This window comes from Schistocerca cancellata, chromosome 6 (assembly GCF_023864275.1).
Source record: "Schistocerca cancellata isolate TAMUIC-IGC-003103 chromosome 6, iqSchCanc2.1, whole genome shotgun sequence".
Taxonomy (NCBI): domain Eukaryota; kingdom Metazoa; phylum Arthropoda; class Insecta; order Orthoptera; family Acrididae; genus Schistocerca; species Schistocerca cancellata.
Window position 1 is genome coordinate 338,503,475 of NC_064631.1, and position 27,164 is coordinate 338,530,638.

Sequence of the window (27,164 nt, forward strand, 5' to 3'; positions counted from 1 at the left end):
TTAAATTTAAATGAATTCCTCTAATTTCGGGGATATTTCAATTTAAAGAACTTTCTTGAAGAACACCTTTTAGCAACAGGGCTTTTGCTCTTCTAAATTAAATTACCACAGGAAGATACGTGAATTAATTAGACGCGGTCATAACGGTTTTAGACTGTACAGACTGTACACAGGCATGAAACAATTTGTATTTGTTATTCATTTCCCAGTATAGGCAACACACTGCTACCCATGATATTAATTATTGTTTCATACCTACTACCGGCATAAATTTCGTTTTTCAGGACATAGTCTTTACATTTCACGCCCAGGATATCTGAATGGATTAACTAGTGTCATTTCGTATCGATACATTTCATTGATTTAAATAAAATTGATTCCAAACATTTCCTTCCAGTGAACTGAATTCAAATGGTAAAAACTAATACTAATACCTCATTTCTGTTACTACGACTATCATTCCCTTTATACAGGTCAATTAGTATTACTTCATCACTGTTAATATCATCACGACTGCTGTCACTGTTGCTTCGACTACCTGAACTGCCTTTCTGCCCCCATTATTTCACACATCATTTTCACTGTTTCTTTTAGCGCCCTGATGTACTTACTCCCACAGATTTGTTGGCCGCTAACAGATCCATCCTGATACCACCGCCACCATTGGGTATTGCGTTCTAGATTGGCAGGGCAGCATAGTAGAAGTATTCTCTTTGTTGCAGTCTGTACTACGACTCACTGCAATATAATGCAGCCACGTTTCTGAAAACCTTGGCGCAGACATGATGGAGTCTCTAGGAAGTCATTCTCTTCAGGCGACGCAGACGTCTGTAGTCTTCCCTCGACCCGTACGGACAAGATTAGGCGGGTTTATGACGAGTAAGTGAAGTATAGGGGGTTGAAAGATTGGACGATTTCCTGTGGAGTACTTCCTGGATACTGGAGCTTCAGTGTCGTCCACGATAGCATAAAAATTAAAGATAACTTTACGTTCGACACTGAGAATAATTCATAACTGAGAAAATTGTATTGTCGAACTCTGTATACAAGTATGGGTAACTTGTGCACTGAATTATATCGATTCATTAGAGTCCGGAATAATTAAAATCTTAAGCTGTCATATAGTATGTTCTTGGCAATGCTTGTAGTCGTTTCGACGAATAATGTCGTCTGTAAACTGCTCACGCCATGTAAGAAAGGCGAACAGTAACGTGAAGTTCCCATACCATACTGTGCACAGATTTGGCTATAAAACTGAATAATTTACTGTAGGCTCAGGAGAAAATTGAATGAGTTAAGCAGAAACAAGAAGTTATGATTGAACTGTTGCTCTTGGGCGTCGTGCTTGTAGGTCGGTCGCGAGATTTGCGTGTCTTTGCGGCGCTACGAAGTTATTCTCTTGTTGAGCAAACTTTGTGCTACTGCTGTAGAGGGGATTGTCAGTGATTGAATCTGAACTTCGCTATCGGAAACATTGTTTTGTAAGCCACTAACAATATTTATGACAGAGTTGGGATTAATACAATTTTATTTAGTCTGATATTTCAAGAATTTAACAGCGTCTTACGTGCTTCTTGTCAAGTTATTTAGGATCGTGTTTCCATTCTTATACAACTGAATTATATCACTCTCTACGGATAATACAGCTTAGTAGTGAACTGCTCCTACACGAGGTGGTTACCAGTTACACAGAATAAAGAATGATTTGATGATACTGCTTAACAGGTATTAGACCAGTTTTTAACTTCCTGTATCCACATGTTTCCATAATATTTCGGGCCTCAGAAACATACTGTTTACGAAATTTCGTATCACCTGAACCATACCCTTACACGAATGCATGCGGCGATATACGTAATGATTCTGCTAGTGGATCATTCTTCTGTTGCTGATGTAGAACATTCCCTGTTGTTCTTCTTTCTTTGTTTTATATGTTTCAAAAATCATTTGTAATTAAGGCTAAATCTGTATCTTCAAGACTGCTTTGCAATCCAAATCAATGGCCTGACAGTGTGTTCATCGAACCACCTTCAAGCTACTTCCCTATGGCTCCGCTGTCGTACAGCGCGTGGGAAAAGTGAACATTTAAGTCGTTCCGTGGAAGCTCTGAGTTTTCTTATTTTGTTATTATCATCATTTCTCCCTATTTAGGTGGGCACTGTAATATATTTTAACACTATTAGGAGAAATTGTGACTGAAACTCTAAGAGAAAGTCCTGCCGCAGCGAAAAATGCCTTTGTTTTAATTCGTGTGTCATATCCGTGGCACACTCTCCTCTATTTCGAGATCATGTAAAACGAGTTGCTCATCTTTGAATTTTTTCGATGTCCTCCGTCAGTCTCATCTGACACGGGTCTCATACTGCACAGCAGTGCCCCAGAAGCGGGCGGACAAGCATGGTTTAAGCAGTATCTGTAGTAGATCTGCTGCATTTTCTAAGTTTTCTGCCTATAAAGCGCTCTTTTAGTTTGCATTCCCCACATTATCTGTGCGATTGTTCCAGCTGAAGTTATTCGTAATTCTAATTCCTAAACATTTAGCTGAATTTACAGCTTTTAGATTTCTGTGATTCATCGTGCAACCGAAATTTAACGGATTCCTTTTACTAGTAGTATTCACGTCGACGACTTTACACTTTTCGTTACTTAGAGTCAACTGCCACTTTTTGCGCTAAACAGATATCTTGTCTCAATCATATTCTTATATTTCTGATCATGTGATGACTTTATAAGACGGTAAAAGACAGAGTTACCCATAAACTCTCTATGGGAGTGTAACCTCCCCCTCACTTTCCGACCTTAATGACAGTGAAAAATGAAACCGCGTGTACCTAATGGGAGTTTTGGAAAAGCAATCGTCACCGAAGTTAACCTGTCGGTAAAGAGGGAGGAAAGGGTTACATCTAAATGAAAGGAAATGTGCTAATGAAACTGGTGGAAATTAATTTTGAAAAGGGGTAAAGTTAATAAAGAAAGTAAATGTGAAGCCGTTACATTAACAATTAACTAGCGGTAATTAGGTATTTGAGATTTGGGGGAAATCACGGTCGCCAGTCCTAAGGACAATTACTATAGTAACTGAAAAAGAAAGGTTATTACACATATAATTAGCACTAGAAGCGTGGCAACTGAAGGTTGACACGTGTAGTGTGAAAACTGAAAGTTTGTCAGAAGTAATAAATTTCGCTACACCCTGACTTAATTTAGCAAAAAATTAATAAAACCGGAAAATCGAAAGTTAATTTAGTGACTGAAGTTAATAGTGAGCTTTCTTTCTGAAGCACATCGAAATTCAGTAAAATACGGTTAGTCTTGGACTACCTCAACAATCATTTCAAAAAACTACTTGAATCTACGCAATTTGGAAATAAGAGATTTAACTTTGAACTTGAATTAAATGATTCTGAACAATTAACAATAGTAAAATTTAGTACGTACCAAGCTGAGCTGCAGTCACAGGTAAGCTAAAATACGATAACAAAACTCGCATTCTTAATTTGTGCTTGTGTAATCTGAATATTGTAGCCAGCTAACTGAACTTTGAAATTAAAGCAGTGAAATAGAATTAGCTATATTACTTTAGTGCTGGCGTTTAAATCTCAACGACACTCGGGTTCATTTCGGAAAAGGAAGGGACCCTGCTTGGTAATGCAATTGGGACAATGAGCAACAAAGGTTCATGCTAAGTTGCTGTTATTATAGTTACGAAAATGGTACAGTTTGAAAAGCTGAGGTCTGCCATACAGTTCTAAAACTTTACTTGCTTCCAGTCTTCCTTGATGATTGATTGAAGGTTTGAAGCCGTCGATCGAGGAGGTGGCGACAGTCACTCATTGTCGGCCGTCGCTGTTGCAGAAGCTGGATGTTGGCGCGCCTTCTTCTCGACACGGTCACCAGACGAAACGGGCTCTTGATGTGCGCTAGTTAATGTTTCCCGTCCGCGACACCATGTCAGAAACTATCATCGCAAGTCGAGCGCGATTACATGCTGCCAAACCCCGAAAGCGCGGCAACTCGCGGGAGCGTCACACAACACACCTGCTCCACTCGCTACTCCCGCCAGACTCCTTTCTGCTCAGCCCGCGCTCCACGCGGCAGAGTTCACACTACCAAAGATCCTACACACTTTGATTCTTCACACGACCTATCGCCGTAATCGTTCGATAGCAGTTTTCCCTAGGCAAGACCCAGCGTAAAAATACAAATGATATTTACGAAACAAACCAATTATACATCGACATAAATGCATAAATATACAAATAGTAAAACAATTACAATATACAAAGAGACAGAAATGTCATACCTTGAGGTAACAAAGCAAGGGAAAAAAATAGTACAATAGATGGAAATAGGAGGATATGCATTTCCGGCGTTACAGGAGCTGCTCAGATTGTCTCCTAAACCGTTAGCGTTGATCAGGAACAGCAGAAGGCCTATAACACTTCCTTGGGCAACGCCAGATATTACTTTTGTTTTATTCGATAACTTTCCGTCAGTTACTACGCGCTGTGAGCCTTCTCACAGGAAATCTCGAATCCAGTCACTCAACCAAAACAATGCTCTACAGACACGCAATTTGATTAGAATCCGCCTGTGAGGTACGGTCCCAAATGCCTTCTGGGAATCAAAAAGTATGGAATCTATTTGACATCTGCTGTCAACAGGACACGTTACTTCGCGAGAATAAAAGGCTAGTTGTGTCTCACAAGAATTATGTTCTTTGAATCCGTGTTAGATATTTGTCACTCAGTCGTTTTCTTCGAGATAATTTACAATGTTCGAGCAGAGTATATGTTGAAAAATCTTTCGGCAAATCGACGTTATTGATGTGGGTCTGTAATTCAGTGAATTACTTCTATTTCGTTTCTTGGGTATTAGTGTGACTTGACTCTACAGACGGTAAATCTTCAGTAATTTATGCGCTTCGTAATTAATAAATAGCAATGAGACTCTAAAAACTGGGAATAATTTTGATTTAAATTGATGTGAAACCTGTGACGTAAGCTTTTACGAAATTATCACGAATTCCCTTGTTCCAGTTTCGCTGTTTGCACTTTTAATAACGTGGCGTTTTAAAGTGTCTTTGTCTGCCGCCAGGGGACAGTGCTGGCGCTGCTCTTGTTTCTTATATTATGTAAACGGTGTGCTTTCTAATATGGCAGGTGATTTTAAAATATTTGTTTACTGATGACACCAGTTTGGTAGTGAAGGACGCTGTGTGTATCACAGGGTAGGTATTAGATAGTGCGGTCAAGGACATAAGTTCACGTTTCGTAGAAAATAAACTGATGCTAAATCACTGTGAGATTCAATTGTTAGTTCCTAAAACACTATTCAACTAGGACTAATATTTTGATTACACAGAATGTGGATATCATTAGAGACTCTGAACATTTAAAATTCGTAGGTGCTCAGATTGATAGGAGGCTGTTGTGGAAAACACATTTTCGTGATCTTGTTCGAAGACTTAATGCTAATACATACGCCAATAGAACATGTCTCAAAGAAGTAATGGTACAATACGAAAATTAATCTACTTTACTGATTTTCATTCACTTATGACTTATACAGGTTGTTTCTCCTAAGAGCCATCAGGCGCATTTTCTCTGATTTTTCAGTAGATACTTGAAATTTCATTAATGTATTGTCTAGCTGGACTCAGCCCAAACCAATACTGTTCGTCACGTTTTCTTGAGACGCTCAGCGTATTGGCCAAGCATCAGCTTATTTCCAAATACCAAAAAAAAAAAAATTAATTTTAAAACCAAATTTTATTTGCCCATTAGTAGGAGCGGCCCAGATTACAGATTGGTACAGAGCCGAGTGGAGGGTCTGAATCAGAGGCTGAGACGGTTCTGCGACCGTGTGGGCTGCAGATTCCTCGACTTGCGCCATAGGGTGGTGGGGTTTCGGGTTCCGCTGGATAGGTCAGGAGTCCACTACACGCAACAAGCGGCTACACGGGTAGCAGGGGTTGTGTGGCGTGGGCTGGGCGGTTTTTTAGGTTAGATGGCCTCGGGCAAGTACAGAAAGGGCAACAGCCTCAACGGGTGCGGGGCAAAGTCAGGACATGCGGGGACCAAGCAGCAATCGGTATTGTAATTGTAAACTGTAGAAGCTGCGTTGGTAAAGTACCGGAACTTCAAGCGCTGATAGAAAGCACCGAAGCTGAAATCGTTATAGGTACAGAAAGCTGGCTGAAGCCAGAGATAAATTCTGCCGAAATTTTTACAAACGTACAGACGGTGTATAGAAAGGATAGATTGCATGCAACCGGTGGTGGAGTGTTCGTTGCTGTTAGTAGTAGTTTATCCTGTAGTGAAGTAGAAGTGGATAGTTCCTGTGAATTATTATGGGTGGAGGTTACACTCAACAACCGAGCTAGGTTAATAATTGGTTCCTTTTACCGACCCCCGACTCAGCAGCATTAGTAGCAGAACAGCTGAGAGAAAATTTGGAATACATTTCACATAAATTTTCTCAGCATGTTATAGTCTTAGGTGGAGATTTCAATTTACCAGATATAGACTGGGACACTCAGATGTTTAGGACGGGTGGTAGGGACAGAGCATCGAGTGACATTATACTGAGTGCACTATCCGAAAATTACCTCGAGCAATTAAACAGAGAACCGACTCGTGGAGATAACATCTTGGACCTACTGATAACAAACAGACCCGAACTTTTCGACTCTGTAAGCGCAGAACAGGGAATCAGTGATCATAAGGCCGTTGCAGCATCCCTGAATATGGAAGTTAATAGGAATATAAAAAAAGGGAGGAAGGTTTATCTATTTAGCAAGAGTAATAGAAGGCAGATTTCAGGCTACCTAACAGATCAAAACGAAAATTTCTGTTCTGACACTGACAATGTTGAGTGTTTATGGAAAAAGTTCAAGGCAATCGTAAAATGCGTTTTAGACAGGTACGTGCCGAGTAAAACTGTGAGGGACGGGAAAAACCCACCGTGGTACAACAACAAAGTTAGGAAATTACTGCGAAAGCAAAGAGAGCTTCACTCCAAATTTAAACGCAGCCAAAACCTCTCAGACAAACAGAAGCTAAACGATATCAAAGTTAGCGTAAGGAGGGCTATGCGTGAAGCGTTTAGTGAATTCGAAAGTAAAATACTAGGTACCGACTTGACAGAAAATCCTAGGAAGTTCTGGTCTTACGTTAAATCAGTAAGTGGCTCGAAACAGCATGTCCAGACACTCCGGGATGATGATGGAATTGAAACAGAGGATGACAAGCGTAAAGCTGAAATACTAAACACCTTTTTCCAAAGCTGTTTCACAGAGGAAGACCGCACTGCAGTTCCTTCTCTAAATCCTCGCACAAACGAAAAAATGGCTGACATCGAAATAAGTGTCCAAGGAATAGAAAAGCAACTGGAATCACTCAACAGAGGAAAGTCCACTGGACCTGACGGGATACCAATTCGATTCTACACAGAGTACGCGAAAGAACTTGCCCCCCTTCTAACAGCCGTGTACCGCAAGTCTCTAGAGGAACGGAAGGTTCCAAATGATTGGAAAAGAGCACAGGTAGTCCCAGTCTTCAAGAAGGGTCGTCGAGCAGATGCGCAAAACTATAGACCTATATCTCTGACGTCGATCTGTTGTAGAATTTTAGAACATGTGTTTTGCTCGAGTATCATGTCGTTTTTGGAAACTCAGAATCTACTATGTAGGAATCAACATGGATTCCGGAAACAGCGATCGTGTGAGACCCAACTCGCTCTATTTGTTCATGAGACCCAGAAAATATTAGATACAGGCTCCCAGGTAGATGCTATTTTTCTTGACTTCCGGAAGGCGTTCGATACAGTTCCGCACTGTCGCCTGATAAACAAAGTAAGAGCCTACGGAATATCAGACCAGCTGTGTGGCTGGATTGAAGAGTTTTTAGCAAACAGAACACAGCATGTTGTTATCAACGGAGAGACGTCTACAGACGTTAAAGTAACCTCTGGCGTGCCACAGGGGAGTGTTATGGGACCATTGCTTTTCACAATATAAGTGACCTAGTAGATAGTGTCGGAAGTTCCATGCGGCTTTTCGCGGATGATGCTGTAGTATACACAGAAGTTGCAGCATTAGAAAATTGCAGCGAAATGCAGGAAGATCTACAGCGGACAGATGCTTGGTGCAGGGAGTGGCAACTGAACTTAACATAGAGAAATGTAATGTATTGCGAATACATAGAAAGAAGGATCTTTTATTGTAGGATGATATGATAGCGGAACAAACACTGGTAGCAGTTCTGAAAAATATCTTGGAGTATGCGTGCGGAACGATTTGAAGTGGAATGATCATATAAAATTAATTGTTGGTAAGGCGGGTACCAGGTTGAGATTCATTGGGAGAGCCCTTAGAAAATGTAGTCCATCAACAAATGAGGTGGCTTACAAAACACTCGTTCGACCTATACTTAAGTATTGCTCATCAGTGTGGGATCCGTACCAGATCGGGTTGACGGAGGAGATAGAGAAGATCCAAAGAAGAGCGGCTCGTTTCGTCGCAGGGTCATTTGGCAACCGTGATAGCGTTACGGAGATGTTTAGCAAACTCAAGTAGCAGACTCTGAAAGAGAGGCGCTCTGCATCGCGGTGTAGCTTGCTCGCCAGGTTTCGAGAGGGTGCGTTTCTGGATGAGGTATCGAATATATTGCTTCCCCCTACTTATACCTCCCGAGGAGATCACGAATGTAAAATTAGAGAGATTAGAGCGCGCACAGAGGCTTTCAGACGGTCGTTCTTCCCGCGAACCATACGCGACTGGAACAGGAAAGGGAGGTAATGACAGTGGCACGTAAAGTGCCCTCCGCCACACACCGTTGGGTGGCTTGCGGAGTATAAATGTAGATGTAGATGTAGATTAGTCTAGTGGAATGTTGTTATTACCGATGTGAACTGGCAGGGAGAGTAAAACTCGAGGAAAAACCAGTAATCCAGCAGCTATAGCACTGCCTTAGCAAGTGCTTACTGCTACCGCCAAGCATGCAGGGCCACTGATTCGCTGCTGGATTGCTGTTTATTCTCCGTGTTTTAGAGTCTCTTTTACTGCATATCGAAAAACCGAATACGGGACTAGACTAATTCTGTGCGCTCTACCGAATGGGCACATAAAATTCACTTAATTCTGGACAGAAGCCTAATCTGCATTTCGATGCCAGCCGTGGTGGCCGAGCGGTTCTAGGCACTTCAGTCCGGAACCGCGCGACTGCTACGGTCGCAGGTTCGAATCCTGCCTCGGGCATGGATGTGTGTGATGTCCTGAGGTTAGTTAGGTTTAAGTAGTTCTAAGTTCTAGGGGACTGATGACCTAAAATGTTAAGTCCCATAGCTCTCAGAGCCATTTCTTTTTCTTTTCTTTTTCTTTTTTTTGCATTTCGATCACACATAGTTGACTCTCGTCAGGAAGGCTTACATAATACTTCTGTGTCCTTTTCCTGTAAACTACTATAAGAATTAAAAATGTTTACCAGTAATTCGCACACTTGCCAGTCAAACTGAAGAGTTTCCTCTTGGCTCACGCCTTCTGTTCTGTCGGGGATTTTCTGTAAAAGAAATTACGTAAGTTCGCTTGTTATATTGTTCAAAATGGCTCTGAGCACTATGGGACTTAACTTCTGTGGTCATCAGTCCCCTAGAACTTAGAACTACTTAAACCTAACAAACCTAAGAACATCGCACACATCCATGCCCGAGGCAGGATTCGAAACTTCGACCGTTGATGTTAGTCAAGAGAGCCTTTAACGCCTTAAGATCCCACTATCACCATCTCACTGAGTTTGAACGACGTCATGCAATATGGCTACGAGAAGCTGGATGTTCCTATTGCTGAACTGCAGATGGTCTTGGAAGTAAGGTAGCCATTTACATGGTTCCTGGCAGCGGTGGTCACGGGAATGTACGGACGCAAGAAAACCGCGCTCCGGACAGCCACGTGGTGCTACCGAGACGGAAGACCATCGTGTGCGGCATATGGTTCTGGCGCACCGTACTGCATGTGCAGCAGCAATTTGAGCAGCATTTGGCGCCACAGTGACACAACTCGCTGTTGCAAATCGGTTACTTCAAGGACAGTTCCGAGCCAGACAACCTGTAGCGTGTAATCCACTGAACTCAAACCACCTCTGTTTGCGACTTTGGTGGTCTCAAGCGTGAGGTCATTCGAGGGCAAGGTGGAGGTCTGTTACGTTTTCTAATGACAGTTAGTTCTGCCTTGGTGTCATTAATGGCCGCGTGTTGGTTGGAAGTCGTCCAGTTGAGGGCATGTAACCAATCCGTCAGCGTACTGGACTCAGTGGACCTTCTAACAGTACCACCACTTGCAAAGTAGGTTAGAAATCAGTGTTTCTCAAGCAGCATATTTTCGCTTTATCGGGCAACAACAAAGTTATTGACTGTGGATGGTATCGTCAGAATGGAAATAATGAAGTCACTGTAAAAAAGTCATTAATTTTGGCAATTATCTTGAATGGATTCCCACGTAGATTTCGTCGAAGTTGTTATGGCTCATCTTGTTGATTCTACGGTGATTCCACTTTGACTGCTAGAAGGTCCCAGATCTGTATTTTAGCAATATTTGAAGACCTAACAAATGCGTTTTTCAGGAAATTCTTAATGATCAAACAATCCCAGATCAGAACAATGGTATGGTAGAAATAATTTTTGACTTGGTGTTCACGATTCACATTTTTATTAAACTTCTTGTAAATTCTCGTGTACTTCTTCCTAATTGTCACATCATCAAGAAAATAGTTTTCTATCAATCTTCATATATTTAATTATTTAATTTCCACTTTAACCAAACACAAGACTTGACTGTTCGTTTACAAAGCGAAATAACAACTTAACTTTTGCAAAGTGAACCAAAGACTGCTCTGTGCGCATTCGCACCAAAACGGTTACAAGTAAGTCAAAGATTATGACAGTCTCACAGAAATGAATACATACAAGAACCAAATCACTGTAATACATCGATACATTGGAGTACCTATACATTAATAAAACCAAATGTGTATATTGTCACAAAAATATGTCTGTTACTTCGCAGAGAAGTAGTACGGTATTACTAGTATCGAGAACTGGGGTTGGAGCGCCGTAATGGTTACGTAAATAAAGAACCATTACAACCTACACCTGGCGTTATGGTCTGGGGTGCGATTTCTCATCACAGAAAGACAACTGTCGTGGTCATCCCACGCACCTTGCCTCCAGATTTGTACGTGTCTTTCTGATGATTTGACCTGTTGTACTTCCATCCGTGAACAGCATTTCCAGTTGGATAACGATCCGCTGTTGTAACCCAACATGCTCTACAGAGTGTCGACATAGTGCCTCGGCCTGCTCGACCACCACATCTGTCTCAAGACGAGCACATATGGGACATCATCGGACGACAACTCCAGTGTCATCCACAAGAAGCAATTACCGTCCCCGTATTGACCGTTGCTATTCACAGTATACATAAATGACCTTGTGGATGACATCGGGAGTTCACTGAGGCTTTTTGCGGATGATGCTGTGGTATATCGAGAGGTTGTAACAATGGAAAATTGTACTGAAATGCAGGAGGATCTGCAGCGAATTGACTCATGGTGCGGGGAATGGCACTTGAATCTCAATGTAGACAAGTGTAATGTGCTGCGAATACATAGAAAGAAAGATCCCTTATCATTCATCTGCAATATAGCATGTCAACAACTGGGAGCAGTTAATTCCATAATTTATCTTGGAGTACGCATTAGGAGAGATTTAAAATGGAATGATCATATAAGGTTGATCGTCGGTAAAGCAGATGCCAAACTGAGATTCACTGGAAGAATCCTAAGGAAATGCAATCCGAAAACAAAGGAAGTAGGTTACAGTACGCTTGTTCGCCCACTGCTTGAATACTGCTCAGCAGTGTGGGATCCGTACCAGATAGGGTTGATAGAAGAGATAGAGAAGATCCAACGGAGAGCAGCGCGCTTCGTTACAGGATCATTTAGTAATCGCGAAAGGGTTACGGAAATGATGGATAAACTCCAGTGGGAGACTCTGCAGGAGAGACGCTCAGTAGCTCGGTACGGGCTTTTGTTGAAGTTTCGAGAACATACCTTCACCGAGGAGTCAAGCAGTATTTTGCTCCCTCCTACGTATATCTCGGAAGGGACCATGAGGATAAAATCAGAGAGATTAGAGCCAACACAGAGGCATACCGACAATCCTCCTTTCCACGAACAATACGAGACTGAAATAGAAGAGAGAACCGATAGAGGTACTCAAGGTTCCCGCCGCCACACACCGTCAGGTGGATTGATGAATATGAATGTAGATGCAGATGTAGATGTAGACCAACCAAGTGCACCAGGCATCCAATTCCGTCCTACAAACCGACATACGGTACCTGTGAAACACGATGGGCACACATTTGCATGCTTCCATTCAACATTCTGGCTGTTACACATATTAATAATGCATCTGCATTTCGCATTTGCAGTGGCTTATCTCGCACTTGGAAGTTTTCGTCTGCATAGGATTCGCAATCATTTTCTTATCTATTATTACTTTTATGATGTTAATTTGATGCACCGAATCGTTCCATGACGTCGTAGAGTTTCTCCTCAATTTGGCACTACAAAACTCGATGTGTAAAATAAATAAAAAATAAATAATGGCTTCGTCTGGGGGTGAAAAGTATAAATTCCGATGTACAGACACATAGAAGGATTCAGGTGACCCTGTACCACATAACGAGGCTGCTCATATTGCTTTATCCAACCTGTGTAAATAAAGCCGGTTTCCAGTACTTACTGTGCTGCAAAGACGAGACGATTTCTGAAACCCCAGAGCAGCAGTTTGCCCGCGCTGTCGGCTGGCCTTTCGCCCACAGCGGTCGGCGAGTGCCGATCTGCGGTGCGGAGCGGTCCTGAGGTGGACGGACAACTTTCTGTGCTGTCCCCACCACGGCGCGGCGGGGCTGGCCGAATCAATTTTTACTGCGGCGTGATACGAGAGCCCGCGCCGGGCGGCACGCATCCCCGGCTGTCAGCGACCGCCAGCTGGCCCACTGCGGCCCGCCGTCCGCTAATCTATCTGCCCAATCCGACCGCGAAAAAATAAAATAAAATAAAAAAAATAAAAGTTCCGCCAGAACCGGCCGCTTATCTCGCTAATATTGATGGCGTACACACTGCTTTTTATTGGAAAAGAAGTTTTGTCGTCACAGAGGGAGCTTTGATGGGTTTCTTGTTGTTCTATTTAACGGCTACAAAGGAACTTTCTGTTTATTGTTGTAGGTGAATTATCGGCTGGAGGGATTTGACGGTTCCGATGTTTAACTTCAACGCCAAGTGACGTCAGAAGTTACATTACTCCACTATAGCTTTCTTATGTGACGAATGATGACCGTGAGCCATGGAGACAATGTTGTAAGGCCATAGTAATTGCCTTGTCAAATACACTACTGGCCATTAAAATTGCTACACCAGGAAGAAATGCAGATGTTAAACGAGTATTTATTGGACAAATATATTATACTGGAATTGACATGTGATTACATTTTCACGCAATTTTGGTGCATAGATCCTGAGAAATTACTAACCAGAACAACCACCTCTGGCCGTAATAACGGCCTTGATACGCCTGGGCATTGAGTCAGGGCTTAGATGGCGTGTACAGGTAAAGCTCCCATGCAGCTTCAACACGATACCACAGTTCATCAAGAGTAGTGACTCGCGTACTGTGACGAGCCAGTTGCTCGGCCACCATTGACCAGACGTTTTCGTTTGTGGGAGATCTGGAGAATGTGCTGCCCAGGGCAGCAGTCGAACATTTGCTGTATCCAGAAAGGCCCGTACAGGACCTGCACCATGCGGTAGTGCATTATCCTGCTGAAATGTAGGGTTTTGCAAGGATCGAATGAAGGGTAGAGCCACAGGTCGTAACACATCTGGAATGTAACGTCCACTGTTCAAAGTGTCGTCAATGCGAACAAGAGCTGACCGAGACGTGTAACCAATGGTACCCGACACCATCACGCCGGGTGATACGCTAGTATGGCGATGACGAATACAGGCGTCGAAAGTGTGTTTACCGCGATGTCGCCAAATACGGATGCGACCATCATGATGCTGTAAACAGAACCTGGATTGATCCGAAAAAAATGACGTTTTGCCATTCATGCACCAGTTTCGTCATTGAGTACACCATCGCAGGCGCTCCAGTCTGATGCAGTGTCAAGGATAACCGCAGCCATGGTCTCCGAGTTGATAGTCCATACTGCTGCAAACGTCGTCGAACTGTTCGTGCAGATGGTTGTTGTCTTGCAAACGTCCCCATCTGCTGACTCAGGGACGAGACGTGGCTGCAAGATGCGTTACAGTTGCCTGTCATCTCGACTGCTAGTGGCACGAGGCCGTTGGGATCCAGCACAGCGTTGCGTATTACCCTCCTGAACCCACCGATTCCATATTCTGCTAACAGTCATTGAATCTCGACCAACGCGAGCAGCAGTGTCGCGATACGATAAACCGCAATCGCGATAGGCTACAGTCCGACCTTTATCAAAGTCGGAAACGTGATGTTACGCATTGGTCCTCCTTACACGAGGCTTCACAACAACGTTTCACCAGGCAACGCCGGTCAGCTGCTGTTTATGTATGAGAAATCGGATCGGTTTGAAAGTTTTCTCATGTCAGCACGTTGTAGATGTCACCACCGGCGCCATCCTTGTGTGAATGCTCCGAAAAGCTAATCATTTGCATATCACAGCATCTTCATCCTGTCGGTTAAATTTCGCGTTTGTAGCACGTCATCTTCGTGGTGTAGCAATTTTAATGGCCAGTAGTGTAATAGACGGTGGTTACGTTTCTCATTTTGTGATCTTCTTCTTCTTTGAGAGTTAATTACTCTTCTTTGCAGGATCTGCAGCTGATAGGATAAAAGTTAAGCAACTAATGTCGTATGCAATGAATGGCTGGGAGTCGCGGAAGGGTTTCTCCATTTACGATTTTTTCCAGTAGTGTACATATAAAAACAACTGACAAAAAATTTGTCAGCTCAAAGATATATTATCTTCGCCTTGGTAATGACTTCATCCCAGCGAACTTATTTTACTTAACGCAGCTAATAACGTACTAGAAGAGTTTTGAACAGCAATTTCTGTGTATAAGTTTTTTTTAACACTAATCTACACGCAAGCACAACTGCCAAAAGCCGGCCGAAGTGGCCGAGCGGTTCTAGGCGCTTCAGTCCGGAACCGCGCGACCGCTACGGTCGCAGGTTCGAATCCTGCCTCGGGCATGGATGTGTGTGATGTCCTTAGGTTAGTTAGGTTTAATTAGTTCTAAGTCTAGGGGACTGATGACCTCAGCAGTTAAGTACCATAGTGCTCAGAGCCATTTGAACCATTTTTGAACTGGCAAAAAATTTGTCAACTCGAAAAGAAGTGATGTGGATTATTTACTTTCGTAGACTCACCTAATTGCGGGGGTGGTGGATCCTACTTATCGCTCGATGTTCCAAATGGTTCCAGATATTCTGAAAGTTATAAATATAGGGTGATTCGACGGCCTAATAAAGGTAACGATAAGGTGCCTGAACTTTTGTAAATCTAAGAACGTATACGTGCATCCCTCCGTGGCCGTCTTGAAAGATAGGATTGTCCAGAGGACATTGATAAGACTGTAGAAGTTCGTGATATCCTCAATGAGTGGACTCAATTAATCCATACGTATTTTAAATATTGGCGTATCTGTGAGTGTGTGTGGTGGTGCCGGCGGTGGTGGTGGTGTGTGAGTGTCTGTCTGTGCGTGTGTGTGTGTGTGCGTGTGTGTGTGGAGTCTAATGTCATGTTTGTGTTGGAAATTTGGAAATTTGTGGTAAGGTTCTAGGGGACCAAACTGCTGAGGTCATCGTTCCCTAGTCTTACCCACTAATTAAACTAACTTAAAATAGCTTATGCTAAGAACAACACACAGACCCATGCCAAAAGGTGGAGTCGAACCTCAATCGGGGGGAGCCGCGCGAACTGTGACAAGACGCTATAGACCGCACGGCTTCCCCACGCGGCTCGTGTTGAACATGATGAGAGATGGGAGAGGGTGAAACCCCATGCCGGCACATAGCCTCTCGGATGGGACCAAGGCGCCGCAAGACTGCTACGGACAAATCAGCATCAACTGTGCCTCGCTTCATGAAACACTGCAGAGGGGCTTGGAAATGAACCTAGCACAATGGCGCAAAGATTGATGACCACAGCACCAACCTTCCTGTCCCCTCTGCTTCAGTCATCATCATCATCATCATCATCATCATTTAAGACTGATTATGCCTTTCAGCGTTCAGTCTGGAGCATAGTCCCCCTTATAAAATTCCTCCATGATCCCCTATTCAGTGCTAACATTGGTGCCTCTTCTGATGCTAAACCTATTACTTCAAAATCATTCTTAACCGAATCCAGGTACCTTCTCCTTGGTCTGCCCCGACTCCTCCTACCCTCTACTGCTGAACCCATGAGTCTCTTGGGCAACCTTGCTTCTCCCATGCGTGTAACATAACCCCACCATCTAAGCCTGTTCACCCTGACTGCTTCAATGGCAAAGAGAAATTTTCGACAGCACACGGCGTACCCGAATGGTCACCCATCTAAGTTCGGGCCATGGCCGAAGTGCTAATCAATGCTGGTACGGCGGAAATCGGTGTACTCACCTGGGCATGGTCGTAGACAACTGAGACGTCTTTATTCGTAGTGAATTCACTGCTTTCTTTGGTTAATGTCACCTACACTAATACATACACGATCTGATCAAAAGTAAACAGTTGCCTAGTAGCGGGCCATTCGCCTTTATGACGACTTGAGCTCTGCTGGGGACATTTTAAGAGAGGTGCCCGAATGTCTGTGGAGAAATGGCAGACCAGCAAAGCTCAGAGGCCGAAACCAAACGGGATTGTAATATTGGACGCTGGGGTCTGGGATGAAGTCATCCTCTAACTAATCACAAAGTCATTCCAGTTGAATCAGTTCGGGGCTCTGGGCAGACGGTCCGTTTCAGGAATGTTACTGCACACGTACTTCCCTGTTGGTGCTACGCATGACGACAGGTAACGTTCTTCAGGAATTCGCAAAACCCAAACCCTTTCATCGGACCACAACAGGGTAATTACCCATTTCCAGTCATCCACTGTCCAACAGCATCGCTCTTTACACCACCTCAAGCGTTGCTAGGCACTGACCACGGGAATCTGTGACTTACGGGGAGCTGTTCGGCCATTGTACATTATCCTTTTTAAGACGCTCCCTACGGTCATTGTGTCACTTGGACTGCTAGTAACACTTTGCAACTCACAACTGACTGCAAGCAATAGAACCTATGCACCATCTACCTACAATATTGGCCCCTTAATTAATGCAACGAGTACAACGTCACTTTTCTTCCAACGATTCCCGTTTAAGGTTCCTGAACATTTCTGCTGGTCTCCACCAGTTTTTAATGTCGTGCCATTGCTTGGAAGAATTCTGTTGATATGGTCTTTCTGAGTGACGTAGCGCTGTGATCATACACTGGAATTTTTTTCTGTGAGTGGCTGTAGTGTTAAAATCCCAGTCCATTCACAATATGTCAGTCTGTATGAAATAAAAGAACATCTGTGAACTGTGAATTTGTTTTTTTCACTACCAACACGTTTAATGAGAGTTTGTTAAATTTCACTCACACTATATATGTAGTACAATGACAGTAATAGATCTGCAAATTAAATAATTACAACAGAAGTATAGCTTTTCTAATGGCAGTTTTATCCAAAATCATAGTTGTCTCTTTGCTCCTAGGTTCAAAGTCTTCTATTTTTCCAATCTTCTGGCTGAAAATTTCTTCTTGACATAGCTGCTCTGGCTCCCTCTTCTCGCGTTGTTTTCGGGCGCCTCCTTATTCTTGTGTTAACTGAATTCATTCCATCGTCTTCTAAGCCCATCCGTCCCCACGCAAATGGCGAACGTGCTCACATCATCTGAATTACACTCCTGGAAATTGAAATAAGAACACCGTGAATTCATTGTCCCAGGAAGGGGAAACTTTATTGACACATTCCTGGGGTCAGATACATCACATGATCACACTGACAGAACCACAGGCACATAGACACAGGCAAAAGAGCATGCACAATATCGGCACTAGTACAGTGTATATCCACCTTTCGCAGCAATGCAGGCTGCTATTCTCCCATGGAGATGATCGTAGATATGCTGGATGTAGTCCTGTGGAACGGCTTGCCATGCCATTTCCACCTGGCGCCTCAGTTGGACCAGCGTTCGTGCTGGACGTGCAGACCGCGTGAGACGACGCTTCATCCAGTCCCAAACATGCTCAATGGGGGACAGATCCGGAGATCTTGCTGGCCCGGGTAGTTGACTTACACCTTCTAGAGCACGTTGGGTGGCACGGGATACATGCGGACGTGCATTGTCCTGTTGGAACAGCAAGTTCCCTTGCCGGTCTAGGAATGGTAGAACGATGGGTTCGATGACGGTTTGGATGTACCGTGCACTATTCAGTGTCCCCTCGACGATCACCAGTGGTGTACGGCCAGTGTAGGAGATCGCTCCCCACACCATGATGCCGGGTGTTGGCCCTGTGTGCCTCGGTCGTATGCAGTCCTGATTGTGGCGCTCACCTGCACGGCGCCAAACACGCATACGACCATCATTGGCACCAAGGCAGAAGCGACTCTCATCGCTGAAGAAGACACGTCTCCATTCGTCCCTCCATTCACGCCTGTCGCGACACCACTGGAGGCGGGCTGCACGATGTTGGGGCGTTAGCGGAAGACAGCCTAACGGTGTGCGGGACCGTAGCCCAGCTTCATGGAGACGGTTGCGAATGGTCCTCGCCGATACCCCAGGAGCAACAGTGTCCCTAATTTGCTGGGAAGTTGCGGTGCGGTCCCCTACGGCACTGCGTAGGATCCTACGGTCTTGGCGTGCATCCGTGTGTCGCTGCGGTCCGGTCCCAGGTCGACGGGCACGTGCACCTCCCGCCGACCACTGGCGACAACATCGATGTACTGTGGAGACCTCACGCCCCACGTGTTGAGCAATTCGGCGGTACGTCCACCCGGCCTCCCGCATGCCCACTATACGCCCTCGCTCAAAGTCCGTCAACTGCACATACGGTTCATGTCCACGCTGTCGCGGCATGCTACCAGTGTTAAAGACTGCGATGGAGCTCCATATGCCACGGCAAACTGGCTGACACTGACGGCGGCGGTGCACAAATGCTGCGCAGCTAGCGCCATTCGACGGCCAACACCGCGGTTCCTGGTGTGTCCGCTGTGCCGTGCGTGTGATCATTGCTTGTACAGCCCTCTCGCAGTGTCCGGAGCAAGTATGGTGGGTCTGACACACCGGTGTCAATGTGTTCTTTTTTCCATTTCCAGGAGTGTATTTTGTTTCGATTGTATCCATTACGGCGGTATGTCTTCATTTTTAATTTTATTCCAAACTGCCAAGTTACATTAACACCTCCAAAACTTTATTTCCATTGACAAAATTTTCCTCTTAATTCTGACAGTTATTTCACAAGTTTCATCTCCATACAGCGCTACATTTTCTACATTGGTTTTAGATACCCAAACCTTCGTTTCTGATCAAATAACTTTGATCCATGAAATTATATTTAATATTTGATTAATAGTCTACCTTCGTCAATGTGGTTCTGTTTCTTTTTTCATGGACCCATCTTTGCTAATAATGACTCCCAAATATTTATCGATAATTAAAGTTTGTAACCCTTAAATAGCAAATACTAGATTAAGAATATTCACAATGTGAAACTGGGTGTAAATGAAAGCCTTCTCAATGAGATTATTGGTAAAAAATTTCGAATGTACTGGTGTAGATAAATTAGACGTGCACTACAGTGACGATAGGTCATGCAAGCCTTAAGGCGCAGTACACGTGCTCCAAATCGTGATTAGATGTACACTGACTAACGAACACTAAAAATACCCCAACAATAATTATTCTCTCAAAGCCAACAATTTTTGAAACCTTATTTACCTAATGGAACACGTAATTAGTTTTGAAAGAATCAAACGAGACTCTTAAATTTTCACTAACTTCAAATTGTATTGCATTTTCCTCCATTCTTAGAGTTACTGCTCTAATAATACATGCACATCTGGCCGTCATGAAGTAATGGCAAAATTCCATTATAGAAACAAGAACATCTGCTATAATGTGAAATCTTTTTTCTCTACATGTGTGTGTTTGCAGGGGAGGGGGGAGGGGAAAGGAAAAACACTGGGCAAATGTGTGTTCCTGTAAGCCACAAAATATCATTAATTGGAAAACAGATCATTTGAAGCTGCGTCTTTACATGAGCCTGGGACACAGATACCACACGACTAGCTCTAAGGGATGTTTTCTGTATCGTCAAACGACTCATAATGCAGTCTGTTTTGGATTTGATGTGATAAGCTTAAAAAGTCCGTTGCATAACATTGGCATGCTGAGGCCGAATAAGTTTCCTATGTGGGAAACCAAACCACCCAATTTACTCATCATCTGTAACATCTGCTGTCTGTCTTTGGTTCGTCGTCAGATATCGCAAGTTCAACTTGTTCGGAGAACCTGGTTTCGTGCCGACACCGCAACCTGAGTTTTCCATCTTCGATACGGACTTCGGCGTAAGCTTCGCCATGTTCATCTGCTTCGACATCATGTTCGAGAAGCCTGCGGTAACGCTCGTGAGGGACTACAACATCTGCGACTTCGCCTTCCCCACTGCGTGGTTCTCTGAGGCGCCCTTCCTTACAGGTACGTCGAAGAAATTAACGTGACTATTGTTTTGAATATCAATTTTCTATTATATCCATATCCTTCGTATCCTCCTGAAGTACACGATTTCTTGCAACTTAATTATGTCACATTAGATAATAACGTTAGTAGATAGTCGAACAGTGAAATGGAAAATATCTAGGTGGCGTTGAGACACCGTAGGAGGGTTGTGACAATGAAGATTAATAACCCAGAATATCTACATGGTTTAGTGAAATTGAGAAATTCTCCTTTGTGATATCACATAACGCGAAAATTACCAACAAGATCGCCCCACACTGAGAGCCAGTAATTAAAATAAATCAAACACAAAAGATTGTGAGATGAAAGGATTGATGTGTGATTTTAACAGACTGCTTAGATGATTAAAACGAGAAAGAATTGTATTTATTTCTGTACTTTTTACACAAAATAAAACAATATTATAGATCTCAGGGCTGATATGACTGGGCATGGACACAAATTTGTTATTAAGGGGAAGGAAGGGGTAAGATTCATTTCGCCATTATTCGTGATCATTCGTCGCGTGGTTCTGTCGGCGGCAAGCGCTGCGTCGATGAGTCCGCTCGGAGCCATGCGGCGTGACTTGACTGTGCTCATTGACAGTCGCGGCTTTGCAGCCAGGTCCAGGTACAATCTCCGCGTTGTCTCTCCGTTGTGGGCTGCGTGGCCAAAGCAGCGATATCACGGTGTAGGAAGGTGATGTTAGCCATGGATGGAAGACACCCCATGTCCTCTTGTTTCCGCGCTGTCTCACCGACTCCCCTCTTCGCTCTTTATCCATTTCACAATTCCACATTTCCTCGAATTTTTCTCCTCTCGCAATTTGATGTTTCATGGCGACGCCTGTCTTTCTAGGATGGAAATTACCCATCTTGCAGGAGCTGATGTGTGCCTCAGGAATTAGCATCTTTCTCACTATTTCACCTGCATTGGTGACACATTCTTCTGACGTCTTCCTGCATTCCGAAGCTGTTGTGAGAGCAGCCATACAACATTTCGTTGTAGGCGCTACCTCTGCATGAGACCTGGATGGACTCATATTTGACCTTCGTCTCAGAGTCTGTGGGCGTCCGTGGGTTTATAATTAATGTCATTACTGTCTAGAAAACATCTGTTTATGAACGCTGGCTTTCTTCACACGCCTCTCTGTGCGAATTCTTCGCGCTTTGCGTACTCCCCCCCAGTGCCTGTGGATTTCTGGAATTGTTGCCGCATTCCTGCCTTCTAAGGCAGGGAAAATGACTGCTGCCTGGCCAGAAGAACTCATATCTTTCGCGCATACATTCTTGACGTTCCATCGTAATGGCTGCAGGGGTCCATCAGTTTTCGGCACGCTCCTCATTCTCCGCCAGGCTCTTTGCAACCTGTTCATTCTTAAGCGAGGTGAGGGAGTCTACTCGGCCACTCCTATGCGGTTGAAGAATGGGCCCATGTTCGTTTCTCGGCACTCAGCACATGGGGTCCGTCCGGCTTTATTCTGGGCAGATGGCGGTGTGGGTTGGCAAAGAAGGCTCCGGGCAGAGGTATCACAATAGCGTGAAGTCATCAGTTTTTATCCTTAAAAACTGCAGACATGTATTCTCTATTCAGCTGAGTCTTAGCAAAAAACCTAGTACTCTGACGATGCGCACTTCTGCTTCTTTGGTTGTCAGGTACTGGGTAGGGGGAAACCATCGTAGGCTTCATGGGAAGCCGTGACATGCACGGAAAGCTACACTGCGTTGCGCAGTTTCGGCAAATCACATATTCGGTCTATTAGTTTATGATAATGTGGCTGTTAAGGCAGTAACTGTTAATTCCGGCGGTACAATGATGTAATTCATGCCTGTATAACAGAAAATAATTATTTATTTACTAACTGCAGGAACCAGTTTCAGTCTAACGGAGCATCTTCAGACCAGGTGTTTTAAAGATGGGCAACGTATGACAAAATATTCACATTAAAAATTAATATACAAGGAAAGCAGTAACAATAATACAACGATGTGTGTACCACTGATGACGTGTGGAACGGGTTCACAGAGCTGCTCTTAGTATCAACAGAATACAATCACCAACAGCTGACCTGCTAACAATTACTAAGAGTTGTAAAGGGGAGCCGGGCGAAGTGGCCGAGCGGTTCTAGGTGCTACAGTCTGGAACCGCGCGACCGCTAGTGTCGCAGGTTCGAATCCTGCCTCGGGCATGGATGTGTGTGATGTCCTTAGGTTAGTTAGGTTTAAGTAGTTCTAAGTTCTAGGGGACTGATGACCTCAGAAGTTAAGTCCCATACTGCTCAGAGCCATTTGAACCATTTTTTGTAAAGGGGAAGGTCCGCCCATAGTTCAGCACGTGACCGATAACACAAACGGTTAGATTTCACAAATAGTGTGTATAGAAATAAACTGCTGGCAATCCTAAATGCAACACCAAGATAACCGGATATATCACAGCCAAACTAATTTTGGATGTAACACGTTGTACAAAGATCACATGATGTCAAACACATCTCCATGTGAAGAGAAGAAGTTGATGAGATCAGTATTGAGTGTTCCTGCCACTGCTCCCTATAGCCGCTACTAAACGCCTCTATATTGAATCAAACAGGCTCTGGGTGTGTTTTCGGGGTGTAACAGTCCATACGGCTTCCACATATTGCCAAAGTTGATCGTAGCACTAGGTGGTGCGTCCCCGGCCATTCGTTCTGCACTCGTGGACTAGACATTTTCTACAGGCGACATATCGGAAGAACAGGGAGGCCAAGGCAGCAAAGCAATTCGCTGACCGACGAAGAAGTTTTGAACATTACGTGCAACGTGAGGTCACGTATTATCCTGCTGCAATGTCGCCGTCGGCAAGCTCCGAACGTATGAGAGGACAACAGGCTGCAACAGTTTAGTGATGTAACCCCGGTTAGTTTACCTGCGATGCCTACTAGGGAGTTGCGGTAGTGGAAACCAATACCACCCCTAACCATAAAACCCGGTGCAGGACCAGTATGGCGATGCTTAAGGCAACAGTTCAACAGTCTCTAACCATGGCGTCTCCCTAGTGTAACCCGACCACCGAGGTCGTGCACGCAGGATCGAGATTCCCCGCTAAAAACAATGTCGTTCCATTAGGCCGTCCATGTGCACCGTTCATCGCACCTTTGCTGGCAGAAACAGCTGTGGAGTTCACTCGGTGCTATAGGCCGTCCGCCCCCGGTAGCTGAATGGTCAGCGTAACGGATTGTCAATACTCTGGGCCCGGGTTCGATTCCTGGCTGCATCGGGGACTGTTCTCCGCCCAGGGACTGGGTGTTGTGCTGTCCTCGCTCTCACGCTGTCATCCTCATGGACTGCAGGTCGCCGAAGTGGCGTCAAATTGAAAGACCGGCACCCGGCGAACGGTCTGCCCGACGGGGCGTCTTAGCCATAAGATTAAATAAATTAAATTAAGTGATATATCAAGCAATGGACGCCTTTCGGACAGTCGGCTCCGCTGAAAACGATGTCGAATGGTACGTCCGGAGCCTGCTTGTTGCCCAACAGAACGAATTTGTTGTGATATGGTTCGTGATGTGGCAGAGCGATCCATCACAGCCACCTTCACAATTTGACTCTCATCACGTGTCATGGTGCAGCGGGGCGAGTGCATTCAGTCCCGTCGATCCATCGTTCCGTCCTGCATTCAGCGATTACAGATCCGCATCACAATTGCTTGGTTCAGTCCGACACGATTACCGATTTCTGACGGGTAAGGCGCAATTCGTATAGGCAACTATTCTTCCTCGGTCGAACTCCGAAACGTGCTGGAAAGACACTCGCTGTCTTCTGCGAGGCATACTGAAGCTGCTTACGCAAAATAGCCACACGAAAGAACAGTTCCAATAACTCCAGACGGGCCCTCTATTCCCACTTTGCACAGCGCCTGCAGGTGGCGCTTCTGGTGCCTCTGACATGCGCCTGCGCCGAAATGCTAATCATGTGCATCTCTTGTCGCCGCGAGCGCATGGTGCAAATTTTTCCTGATTTGGATGCTTCCTTCAGGAGGTCGCAGATTTGGTGGCAAACAGTGTAGAAAAAAGTCATAGCGTACATGCAGACGTAACACAAAGCTTTTAAAATCCTCAAATACATTTAAAAACGTTTTAAAACTTTGAACGGCTGATAACAGCCGCCAGAATATAAAAAAAACACTGTCCTCCTTTGTGTATTTGAGGAACTATTTGATCGTGTACACGCTGCCAGAATGTCTATAATTAATGATACATGCAGACAAGCAAAGATTACACGGGCTCCACACATCATAAATTGAATGCACATAATTCTATTGTTGTAGCTATTTGCTTGTCTGTTGGTTTTTAAGGTGAATAGTCGTATCGCACGTGTCCTATCTTGTTACATACTTTTCACAGATTATGGTCTGAAGATGGTCACTTGGACAAGAGACGATTAGCGAAAGTTGTAAATCAATAATTATTGCGTTGCTGACTGGTTTCTGTCATACAATTGAATAGGACTGCTGTCATTCAGCTATGACACAAAAAACTGTTTCATTCGTAGCTGTCCGACAGGACACATCACACTTTCTCCAGTGAATGGTCGCCCACTTTCGCAACAGGACATGGCTACAGCGCATACCGCTGAATCAGTGAATGAAGTCAGTGGTTTGTTTCACCGTAAGCTCATTTCTTGCAAGAGGGATATCAAGCAGCTATGGACTTGTTGTGGTGGTCCTCGAAACATACGTTTACCGACCAATTCACGTATAACAATCAGAACCTTCAAACAACGTACTATGGTTGCGTCAAGAGATGTACATTGTCAGAGGGGGACGAGGGGCCGGGTAAGAAGGAAGAGTCATGTGCATAAACAATTTAGGAGACAATGTGAGCAGCAGTCGCAGATTGTTTGCAGATGATGCTGTCATTTACCGTCTCGCAAACTCATTAGATGATCGACGCAAAATTACAAAAAAAAAAAAAAAAAAAATGGCTCTGAGCACTATGGGACTCAACTGCTGAGGTCATTAGTCCCCTAGAACTTAGAACTAGTTAAACCTAACTAACCTAAGGACATCACAAACATCCATGCCCGAGGCAGGATTCGAACCTGCGACCGTAGCGGTCTTGCGGTTCCAGACTGCAGCGCCTTTAACCGCACGGCCACTTCGGCCGGCGCAAAATTACAAAATGATTTAAACAAGTTATCTGTATGCTGCGAAAGGGGGCAATTCACCCAAAATAATGAAATGTCTGAGATCATCCCCGGGAGGGCGAAAAAGGATACTCAAAATGTCGGGCATACGATAAATCATCGAAATCTAAAGACTGTCAGTTCAGTTAAATAGTTAGCGGACGCGGTAACTGTTACCTTACATTGGGGATTGATTACAATGATAATATTGGGGGAAAGCTAACTTAAGACTGAGATTTATACACATAATACTTAAAAAGTGCAACGAGTCTATTAAAGACACTCCCTACACTACGCTTGTCCGCCCTCTACGGGAGTATTGCTGTACAGTTTGTGATCCGCATCAGATATAACTGACGGAGGATATCGAAATAGTTCGAAGAAGGGCGCCTCGGTATATATTACCGCGAAACAGGAGTGATACGCGAGTTGTGGCGACTGTCTTAAATATCAAAGACGTTTTTCGTCGCGACAGGATCTTTTCACGAAATTTGCAATCGCAAAATCTCTCCTCCGATTGAGAAAATATCTTGTTGGCACCCATCTACATAGGGAAAAATGATCACTTTAGTAAACTTAGACACATTAGAACTCACACGAAAAGATTTAAGTGTTCGTTATTCCAGCGCGCATTCGAGAGCGGAACGTTAGAGAAATAGCTCGGAGGTGTTAGATGAATCCTCTAGCAGCACTTTAAATGTGAACTGCAGAGTAGTCATGTGATGTAAATGTTAATGCGCATGCGCAGCGAATGAATCGAAATCCTTCCAGCAGACGCTAGCCGTCCCATTGTTAGCGTGGTATTCAAGTCCAGGCTGGAGAGTGTTGATAGTCGACGCAGTAGCGACGGTCACAGCCGACACACCTAGACGTTGCTGCGACATCTAATGGCGTGAAGGTAGTATTGCGTACGAGACTGTGACAGTACCTGTCGATATCCTGCGAGAAGTTACATTCCAACACTCATTACTTAAAACGCCGAATATTTGCTAGACGATGTGTTAATAAAATATTTACCTTTGTATTACTTCCCTAAAGCCCGTCTTCAACACTCAGTTTACATACCTTTAAAAATATGGAGGAGTCTTGTGGAGATAATCACACCAACTTCTTTCTAACGCGACCATGGGCAAACAATTATTTCGGATACTGAAAAAAACTAAGAGGTCTCAATC

At 44.2% G+C, this 27,164-nt stretch overlaps 1 protein-coding gene across 2 annotated transcripts in view; it reads left to right on the forward strand.

The window, feature by feature from the left end:
- LOC126191441 (uncharacterized) overlaps positions 1-27,164 on the forward strand; it is a 411,004-nt gene that overhangs the window by 350,168 nt on the left and 33,672 nt on the right. For both annotated transcript variants that reach the window (XM_049932320.1, XM_049932319.1), the window contains exon 6: positions 20,592-20,806. In XM_049932320.1, the coding sequence (XP_049788277.1) occupies positions 20,592-20,806 (215 nt within the window). The remainder of the gene's footprint in view (positions 1-20,591; positions 20,807-27,164) is intronic.